We start from the raw sequence: 10,405 nt of genomic DNA, 5'->3' as shown, positions 1-10,405 counted from the left end.
CTGACTTCACACTTTGACTGTACTGACAAACTCTGCTCTTCCCTCTTATTTGTTTCCCTTTCGAATGCATTTCTCAGAAGACAAATGTTCCTCGGGCCAACTGTAATAAAATAATCATGCTGTTCACTGATGGAGGGGAGGACAGAGCTCAGGATGTCTTCATGCAGTACAACTGGCCCAACAAAACGGTGATTTTCTTCTGACCACAACAGAAACCTTCTTCTTGACCGACCTCTTGACAACTGGCATATTTATGTCTTTGTGTTCCTCCGAAGGTTCGAGTTTTCACTTTTTCTGTTGGCCAACACAACTACGATGTTACGCCTTTGCAGTGGATTGCGTGCACCAATAAAGGTGAGCGGGACTTTCTTTGTGATCGTTGGATTTTATTTTATTCCACATATCAAGTGGTTCCCAGCCTTTTTCAACTGATGTTCTCCCATCGTTGGTATCACCTGTCCAATCATTACTTTTATCCAAATATATCTCAACCTCCCTCTGTGCTTGCAAATGAGCTTTTACACACTTACTTTGACCAGTGTAAAAACAATTTGTAACACTATTTAGCTGTTTGTTTTCCACAGCAATTGAGATATGATTAAAACATTTTCCCTCATATTTCACTTTTTCTTTGTTAGTTAATAAGTATCTACGAGTACCATGACCCTGAAACTGAGGGAGACCAAGTTGTATCTAAAAATACTAAATGGTCACATGTGACCGTTTTATGACACACTATGTATTCTACACACATCTTGAGGGTCATACATTCTTTCCAAATGTTAATGAACTGATTCTGATCATGCTTAATTTGTTTTTCGGACCAAACGAGACATTTGGAGACATTTATCATACACTGTAATAAGAAATTTAGAAAAATCTACCGTATTTTGGCGACTATAAAGGCGCACTTTCAATGAATCGCCTATTTTAGAACTATTTTCCTGCATAGGGCGCCTGGATTATAAGGCGCATAGAATAGAAGATACTGCAGTAAAACGTTATGCATCCACTAGATCGGGCTGTGCTAAATCAAACTTTATTAAGCGTTCTGAAAACTCTTCACGCTCATGGTAACGTTAATGTGGATATTAACAATATCTCTGAACCTCCCACTTTCGTTCTTGATTAATGAAAACATTCTTGGTAAATGCTTTGGTGCATCGAGAGGCAGCGCTGGGACAGACGATGGCGCCTCGGACCGTCAGCTCGATCCCGACATCCAACAACGAGCTTTAACGTACGCTGTTGGAGCTGAAATCACCGCGGCTGCTGGCACCAGACTTTCCCTCCAATGGATCCTCGTTAACCAGTATGGATCAACCCATTGATCCATATGTAGCAATGTCAGGAGGACGACCAAATAATCTTAATTAATATACGAGCAACGCCACCGTGGGAATTTCACCCCCGGAATTAATGACATGGAGCACCTAATTATGGTCAGCAACAGGACACAGATTCGAACAACACCGGCACTAGACGTGATTCCATTATACAAAATTATACGTTTATTTATGAGTACATCGTTCTTAAAAGACAGTCTCGAGACTAGTGATATGGTCTCTAAATTGATACACGATTAGACCAAAACAATGAAAAATGCTTAAAAGTCATCCATGTTACAAAAAGAAATAAATCAAACCAGGAAAAGGGGACAGAAGACTGAGGGCTCGCTGGCAGAGATGACTTCTGAGAAAAAGGTGGGGGTGGACGGTCCCTAATGTCACAGCAAAGAAAACCAAACAAAATAAAAGAAAACCACACAGCTGAATATATGATGAAGTAATATAAATCAAACGAGGGGGACCACCACCACCAGGCTCAGCCAACCACTCTTACCAGCAGCCCAAGAAACTCCTGTCCCTTAAATAAAGAAAGAAAACAATTAATAAACACAAAATATCGGCCACGGGGCCCACACACACAAACAAAAACAAAGAAAAGAATGATTAATTCACAAAACGAGTTCAGACAGAACAGCAGTGGAGGGGGTTTCCGCAGTATCTTGTGGGGCTTGCCTCCGCAGTTGGTCCGCTGGTCAGCCGTGCATCAGGCCAGTGCCGCTGGCGTCGGAATATGGTGTCACACTTGAATACACCAGGCTGGAGAACCACGCTCTTTCAAATCAACTCAGCCGACAAGCGGGTGAGTACCGTTGATGGCACAGAATGGGAAGTTGCCACACCAGCTTCCTGCAGGCACGCTCCCTCAGCCGCAACCTCCAAACCACGGCTGGCCAAAGCCCACGACCAGGTGAGTCTCACAGGAGCCCCCAAGCAACCATTATACCCCCGAGAAGCGGAAAAAGGAAGACGCACCACAGGTAGGTGGACTGAAACATATACTCTCCCGGGGAGAGCCCCGCCCTGTGATCAAAAAGACGGGGAATAATTGTTTACAGCTGGGTATCCCACCGTGATTGGAGGTGCATAGGTGGCAAGCCACCTGGGTTAGACCAACCCACTAGACCGGTAAATTGAAGTGGACTGAGCCACTCTGTCACACATATATACGGCGCTCCGGATTATAAGGCGTCGTTTTTTGAGGAAAAAAAAGGATTTTAAGTGCGCCTTTTAGTCGCGAAAATACGGTAATCAACACATACATTGTTAATGATTAGAATCAATAGTTACAACCCAATTGAAAATGAAACACAATGGGAAACAGTTATTGAGGAGATATTGATTATAAATGAGGTATCAGGTTCAGCTCACTGGAATTCCTCTCTCTCGCTCTCTGGGAAAGTGAAGCGACTGATTGTCTAGTGACAGAGAGTCAAATCTGAAATATTTATAAGCACCACTCACACATGCTCTTCCTCTCTCTATCCGTCCCTCTCTCTATTTGTCTTTTTTTTTTTTTTCTCTGTTGCTTGCCAGGTTACTATTTTGAGATCCGGTCCATCTGTGCTATAAGGATTAACACCCAGGTGGGTTTGTCTAGTGCCTCTAACACAGCTGATATCCATTCAGTGTTTCCATGCCTCCAGTGGCACTCACTCACTCTTTAGTAACATCTACTTCCATTTGTTTGCACTCCCATTGTCCCGTGTGGCCTGATGTTGTGGATAGTTTGGAATCTGCAGCCGGTCATGGATCTCTTGTGTTTGCTCAGGAGTACCTCGATGTGCTGGGGCGCCCCATGGTCCTGGCAGGCAGCGTCGCCAAGCAGGTTCAGTGGACCAATGTGTATCAGGATGCTCTGGTGAGATCACGTGATTGAATATGGTAAATGCACATATGGTACGTACAGACTCAACAATGGACATGTTTTGGGACTCTGCAGGGTCTTGGAATGGTGGTGACTGGGACTTTGCCTGTATTTAATCTTACCATGGACGGAAACTCACAGGTAACACAACTTTTATTATATATTATTATTATTAAAAAGGCAGAACATACCACTGTAGGGGATACTAAATGAGTCTCATCTAACTTTCAGCTAAAAATGTTTTCCCAATGTGTTTTATCTGACCAGAACCAGCTGATATTAGGTGTCATGGGTGTCGACGTGCATCTTGATGAGATAAAGCGGCTAACACCTCGGTACAATGTACGTATATATGTCATCAGCACCAATATTGGCCACATTTTTCACAATTTCTACCCACTGACACATCACTGCTATTTCTTGCTTTTAATATTTTCTGCACAGCTTGGAGCCAATGGATACATATTTGCCATTGATCCAAATGGATATCTTCTGCTTCACCCTAACCTTCAGCCAAAGGTGGTGCATATTAAACCAGATTTACTAATGGATGGTCCATGTACTCACTGCACATGGACCATCCGGCTCCTTTGTGCTTTTGATTGTTCAATTGTTCATATATTGATAATTATAATATTGGTGAACCTGTTAGTGTGTTTTTCTCACTTGATTCCTCTCAGCTAGTGAACCTCCCCGAGCCTGTGACGTTGGACTTCCTGGATGCCGAGGTGGAGGACAGCAACAAAGAGGAGGTGAGCTCTTAGTGGCAAGTGGAGCTTGTTTCTGGTTTCAGGCATTTTCTGTTCCTTGTTGTTGTTGCTGTTCAAAGTTCTCACAGAGGCTGTGAACAACATCATCCTCAGGATAATCTATGCATTACATGTTAGTGACGGGAAAAGAAACCGTTTCTATTTCTATTTTCTAGATCCGGCGACAAATGATTGATGGAAGACCAGGAGAAATGAAAGTCAAAACTCTAGTCAAGTCGGTTGATGAGGCAAGTAAATTAACACAATGATTACTGGGGTTTGATGAATATGTCTCAACAACATGACATACAGTCTGTACCATACTTTTAGATTGTAGACATGGGGAAAAAAATACTTTACCGCTGCTTGAACCTGCTGTTGTGTTATTTGTTGGAATATGACAGCAGCACATTATATGTACAGATATGTAAGATGAAGTATGTCTGCAATTCAATGACATTTCAAAAGACATTTTTTGTAATTCATTTCAACTTTCACTATGTATTTATTTCCAGAAAAACTGTAATAGTGTAAAAAAAAAAACATAACTCAAAATTGTCAAATTTAGATGTTGTTTTTAGTCCTTATAATAAATGAATGATAACGTGTTTGATTTTAGTTTCAATGAGGACAAGGATCCAAACAAAGCAGTAAAAATAATAACCTTTTACTTTCATTGTAACTGAAGCGTCTTCTAATGTCTCCTTTACTTTAGCAATACATTGACGACGTGTACAGGAGTTACACCTGGACCTCTATCAATGGCACAGATTACAGGTGAGCGGTTACAATGTTATGAATTACAATTAACAACCAACCAGCTGTTTCCTGTTGAGAGCCATTCGCTGTGCTCGCCCCTCTCTCTCTCTCTCTCTCTCTCTCTCTCTCTCTCTCTCTCTGTGTGTCTCTCTGTCGGGACGTGCAGTCTGGGTCTGGTGCTGCCTCCGTACGGCGAATACTTCATCCAGGCAGACCTGAGCGACATGATGATCCAGCTGCAGTGTGAGTACAGAGTTCACAATTCTCTTGACGTGACACAAAGAAGAAAATGGAGGAAGAAAACCGCCCCTCTGCCTCTGTTACAGACATACAGTCCCTCCTGCCCAGCTCCTTTGAATCCTCAGGGCACCTGTTTCTGGCTCCGAGGTGACTCCCGTTTCGCTTCATATTTCTCAATCTGTATGTGGAAGGAAAGTTTTCAGTATTTCTGTCCTGTGTTTCCTCAGGGAATACTGCAAAAGTCTGCATCTTTCTGACAACAACACCCAGTTTCTGGAGAACTTCCTCTTGCTCATGGTGCACATTTCCCCGGACTCTGATGAATGTGAGGGTGTTAACAGAGTTTGCTAAATTTGTCACTGTTGTCACAGATGCTCAAATGACAGAATAATTGAACATATATAATATACTTCCACATGTTTTTGGTTTGTTTCAGGTGACCATGGCCTCATCCACAACCTGATTTTGGATTCTAGGATCATCGGGCAGCTGGCCTCTCGTGTTTGGAAGAACAAGGACCTGAATTCGTAAGTCATTTCCACAGCGTGCTCATGCACAACAGATCTGTTCCTTTGCAATGGAGTAGACCGAAGTTGCTGCTCTGATGGTGTCTCAGTTGGAAAGATGGCTGAATAGAAACGTAACTGTTACAGGTACGGCTTCCTGGCTGTATTTGCGTCCACCAATGCAGGAATAACACGTGTTTTCCCCAACGTGTGAGTACGATTAGAAACATACAATAATCTCTAATATATTATCTCTATAAACAGTTTTTGACCCAATTGTTTTGTGTTTGTACAGAGCTGCTGAGTCATGGGATGAGGATCCCGAACCCTTCAATACAAATTATTATAGACGGAGCCTCGACAACAAAGGCTACATGTTCAGAGCTCCATCCAGATCCGGTAAGTGTGCAATCCTACGATCTAGATGTTTTAGAAATAGCAGTGTACCAAATATGTGAAAGGGTTGACTCGTAGTGATGGATAATAATCACTCATCTCCGCAGGTTTAGCGTCTACTGGTCTTGAGTTCATCAAATGAGAGTGATCTCTAAATGTTTACACAGATCGATATGGCATCAGCATCTGTGGCAAAATAATCTCACAGTTTTAATCCGCAAACTCTCTCAGGCGTCGTGACAAGTGCAGGGTGGAATTTTTTTTAACAATTTCAAAATGTCTCAATTGTGGAAGGAAAATTCAGTATTCTTGGGCAACATGGCATGACAACATGACAACTACGAGCGCACAGCAGTTGTGTTAAAAGGTCCTTTTGTCTGTGAACAGCGTTGGACGACCCTGCAGCCGCAGAAAATGGCACCGTTGGAATTTTGGTTAGTTCGGCTGTGGAGGTTGATTTAGGAGGCAAACTGCTCAAACCTTCAGGTGAGAAGGAACACCAGCGCGTTTGAGACTTCATTCGGTGTCCTGTGGGCCTCACAGGGAGGTTATGTCATCTAAAATGTGTCTGTGGATGTTGCCGCTCAGTGGTCGGAGTGAAGCTGGACCTGGAGGCCTGGGTGGATAAGTTTAAGATTCTGGCCAGCAACGTGTCCGACAGCCGACAGGGCTCACACAAGGTACCGCGCTGGGACTCACTTACTGCCCACGGAGTCCTTAATTAGGCTACATTCGATGCAAATAAAGGGATAATATTGTCTCTTCAAACAGTGTGGACCCTCCCGAAGCTGCGAGATGGACTGTGAAGTAAACACTGACGTAAGAACGATTCATAGATTGTAGCAAGCCTCAGTTTTGTGACCACAATGGCATCATTTGCAGGTTAAATGTGTTCTTTAATGTATACTCTTGTGACTCTTTCATTGGTCTGTCGCTTATAGAAATTTTCATGAGCAGTTTATAACCAATTTAATCTTGAAGCATGAATGAACGACATATAATACATTTATTAAATTTCAGTTTTTTACTGTCTTCTCTTTGAAGTGTATTGAGGTTATTAAACACTTTTAAACACTTTTCACTTGATGTAAACTGTGCCGTGTTGTTTCTAGGACCTTCTCTGTTATCTCATTGATGATGGTGGATTCCTGGTTATGTCTAATCAAAGAGATCATTGGAAAAAGGTATGTTTTTTTGTGATGTGCTTAATCTTTAATGCTGAAGGATATTGTGCACCTACTTTTCTGAAAAAGCAGATGTATTTCTGAGCTGTAGTTATGTGGTCTTGTTATTTCATGTTTTTCATCCATTTCACTATTTTTGCTCATGTTCAACATTATTTAACAGGTATTTAACTCAACTTCAGTTTTCAATTTCCTTTGGTTTTAGCAGTTGAGTTAAGTTGTCACTGCGGGGCCACATTACTGAAACAGTAATAGAAAGAAGAAAATAACAAGTGGGACACGGACAACGTTTTCGCTCAGCCACTATGTGGCGCTGTCTACCTTCCGTGCTTTCTCTACGTCTCTCTCCCCGTAGCTTCACTGTCTTTCGTCCATCACAGATCGGTCTTTTCTTTGGTGACGTTGACCCTTACCTGATGCACGCTCTCTACAACAACTCCATCTTCAACCGCCGCCAGTCGTACCACTTCCAGTCCGCCTGCGAGCCGGTCAGCAGCAGCCACACTGGTGCAGCGCCCAGGGGCATCTACGTGGTAAGAGACCACCTGCAGACGATCTTAGATTCACACACATTGCATAGTGTTTTGAGGTGTTGGAAAGCTCTTCTCTGTCACCGTGTTTCTGTAGCCCTCCATTGCTGACGTCCTCAGCGTGGCCTGGTGGACCTCTACAGTGGCATGGTGAGACCAAATGACAACAACAGCATGTTAGTTGTGTGTCCACTTGTGTGCGCATCAACCACTACGGATGTTTATTCATGTTCACAGGTTGTATTTCATTTAAAGTGCAATTTGAACACCTTTTTCAGGTCTGTGACCCAGCAGCTGCTTTATGGACTTGTCTACAACAGCTGGCTTTACCGAGGTGGATTTGTGCATCTTATCAGTCCATAAATATCTGTGTGATTATTTCATGGTTTCTTGTTAACAATGATACAAACGAGATGAAACATCTCAGCATCTCATTTGCATTTTGTCCTCATTCTTTTGCCTCAAATGTTTTGCTCCAATGGAAATATTGTGAGCTAAGCCCATTAAGGGGGGATTGATTTAACAATGACGTGTGTTCATCAGGCAACAATAATATTTAGAGGAGTAAAAATCAGTTTCATATAAAGTGTTCAACTTTTGCATTCTAGACGATGTCCTGGTTGAAGGTTTTGAAACAAGGGAAAGCAGCTGTGTGACCATCCAGAGCCAGTTCTACTTCACAAACACCACCAACTCCTACAACGTGCTGCAGGACTGTGGAAACTGTTCCCGGTGGGTCCTCCTTGAGTCAGCAGAACTCGTTTCTGCTCCCATTCCTGTACTGAGCTTTCTGGAGCAAGTAGACTAAACATCTATGAACGTTTCCAACAGGCTTTTCCACGCTAAGCGGATCGAAAATACCAACCTCCTTTTTGTGGTGGCCGAGACGCTCCCCTGCAGCTCGTGTGAGATCGAGAGATTGACACAGATCAGGACAGAATGTATCCTTTTCATTTCACTCTGTGGATCTCTTCAATCTTGTGGGGCAGATAAATTCACTGTTACTGCCCTTAACCAAAAAAAAAACAGTTCAGGAGGAGAATCCATGCGAAGTACTGAGCAATGCACGATATCGTAAAGGCCCGGCATCATGCTTCGACTACAGTGCCTTAGTAAGTGGATCCACTATAAATGCAGCATTTCATTTGTGCCTCTTTCCTGAGCATCAAAAGGACATTTTTAGCACAGTAAAATAACGTGTAAACATTTACAGTATATTTCAGAGGATATTTATTGTGACAGGACGAACAATTGGATAGAAATAATGCTCACACATCTTCATGTAATTGTAGTTGTCAACTATCCTCTGCCTGTAAATAGTTCATTTCTCTGTATAATCAGTAGTGCTTTAGAAAAATTGTATTTAATTGTTAACTCTCGTTGCAGGAAAACGCGTCAGAGTGTGGACGAGGTTGTGCACTGCAGTCCTCTATAGGCGTCCTTCTCTTTATTCAGCTTATTCTGCCTCTTTTTCAACTTTGACACGTGCAAACACTCTAACTGACATCTCTCATCTCTTTGGGTTGAGGCTCGGATCTACTGAAGGTCAGATCAAGCAGCTACTGCTGAATTAGAATTTCTTCAATGCACAAACTGTGCTTGAAAAAAATGTCTGGAACTGCTTTTAATGTTTATTGCCTTATTGCGTACGCATTTGTTGGTGTTTCAGGGCTTGCTTGAGTGCAAATTATAGAATGTGTTTAGTGTGCATGCTACTTAAAACAATACCAGCATGTTTAACATTTTTGCACACGTGCTCAGCCATGTAAGCAACCACCAAATAGTCAGGAAGTGCAGCTGAACTTTTAACGGGCCGATGAGGGACCGCCCGGCGGGAACAGAGGTCAGTCCCAATGATTTGGTTGGATTGTGGTGGGGAACTTGGATCTAAGACTGATTTGTTATGTAGTAAACACACAGTGTTCTCGCGTTTCTCCAAAGATACCAAAAAAAGCCACGCAGTCAAAGTGTTACTTCAGTAAAAGCAGAGACGTGCAAGCAACAACATTAAATTTAAAATATTTATTTGACAGCAGAATGGGGCCTATCAGTGTAACAGTTATCAGTATCATGTATTATTTTATCAGGTTATTATTCCTGATGTATTAAGCATCCATGTTAATGTTGGGGCTCGTTCATTTACACCAATATTTTAATTGTAAATGCAGTCGAGCACGATGAATCCGTCTACAAAATAGGAAAGTCTAAGGATGTAAGGTGTTTCCTTTAAAGTTCCTTTTTACAATCAATGTTTCGGCGCTATAATAACTAAATGCACTTCCTGCCTTGTGAAGTATTTCGATTGACCTTTACAAAATGTTAGTTTACATTGGTTGTTACTTGCGTGCAGTCTCTGTCTCCCTGAATGTTGTGGCATAATGTTTTAACATTCATAGGTTCATAACATTAACTGCCTCCTGTGGAACAGCGTGAGAACGTTCTCCGTACACAACAGCACCGGAACATGGACACGCTTACAGAACATTGCTCCACTAGTGTTCAGAAACGGCACAGGGTACCTTTTAAAAATGTAAAAATGACCAATGCTCAGTGCAAGCGACATCAACAACGCAGCCATGCTGAGCAAGAAGAGCTCCTTTGTTGGCCCAGCACAGCAGGAGAGAGTAGTTAGAGTCTTTAGATATTTCATTCTCTCTGTCTGACGCAATGCGTTATAGATCGGAATATATTTATCTGACTCATCAGCTGTAGGATAAAGAGTTTTTGGATGGTTTTGAATAGTTATCTGTTGATGAGGATTTACAGTTTGCAAACAGCTGCTTGGTAAAGCTATGTAACCCAACTTTACAGTGTGCACACCACACATA

The 10,405-nt window shown here is 42.3% G+C and overlaps 1 protein-coding gene across 1 annotated transcript in view; it reads left to right on the top strand.

Moving 5' to 3' along the window:
• LOC119230157 (voltage-dependent calcium channel subunit alpha-2/delta-2-like) overlaps positions 1-9,721 on the top strand; it is a 22,225-nt gene extending 12,504 nt beyond the window's left edge. The window contains exons 7-33 of the mRNA XM_062563928.1: positions 78-188; positions 276-354; positions 2,883-2,932; positions 3,118-3,207; positions 3,289-3,354; positions 3,481-3,555; positions 3,658-3,732; positions 3,894-3,965; positions 4,139-4,210; positions 4,678-4,739; positions 4,888-4,964; positions 5,048-5,108; positions 5,189-5,286; positions 5,398-5,488; positions 5,615-5,677; positions 5,763-5,866; positions 6,251-6,349; positions 6,452-6,543; positions 6,635-6,682; positions 6,976-7,047; positions 7,428-7,580; positions 7,675-7,727; positions 7,856-7,911; positions 8,186-8,309; positions 8,409-8,518; positions 8,607-8,689; positions 8,964-9,721. Coding sequence (XP_062419912.1) covers positions 78-188; positions 276-354; positions 2,883-2,932; positions 3,118-3,207; positions 3,289-3,354; positions 3,481-3,555; positions 3,658-3,732; positions 3,894-3,965; positions 4,139-4,210; positions 4,678-4,739; positions 4,888-4,964; positions 5,048-5,108; positions 5,189-5,286; positions 5,398-5,488; positions 5,615-5,677; positions 5,763-5,866; positions 6,251-6,349; positions 6,452-6,543; positions 6,635-6,682; positions 6,976-7,047; positions 7,428-7,580; positions 7,675-7,727; positions 7,856-7,911; positions 8,186-8,309; positions 8,409-8,518; positions 8,607-8,689; positions 8,964-9,059 — 2,232 coding nt within the window. The 3' untranslated portion in view covers positions 9,060-9,721. The remainder of the gene's footprint in view (positions 1-77; positions 189-275; positions 355-2,882; positions 2,933-3,117; positions 3,208-3,288; positions 3,355-3,480; positions 3,556-3,657; positions 3,733-3,893; positions 3,966-4,138; positions 4,211-4,677; positions 4,740-4,887; positions 4,965-5,047; positions 5,109-5,188; positions 5,287-5,397; positions 5,489-5,614; positions 5,678-5,762; positions 5,867-6,250; positions 6,350-6,451; positions 6,544-6,634; positions 6,683-6,975; positions 7,048-7,427; positions 7,581-7,674; positions 7,728-7,855; positions 7,912-8,185; positions 8,310-8,408; positions 8,519-8,606; positions 8,690-8,963) is intronic.
• The last annotated feature ends 684 nt before the right edge of the window (positions 9,722-10,405 follow it).

Source organism: Pungitius pungitius, chromosome 8, assembly GCF_949316345.1.
Source record: "Pungitius pungitius chromosome 8, fPunPun2.1, whole genome shotgun sequence".
Taxonomy (NCBI): Eukaryota; Metazoa; Chordata; class Actinopteri; order Perciformes; family Gasterosteidae; genus Pungitius; species Pungitius pungitius.
The sequence above is the reverse complement of the archived record's forward strand: the minus strand, read 5'-3'. Positions and strand labels throughout refer to the sequence as shown.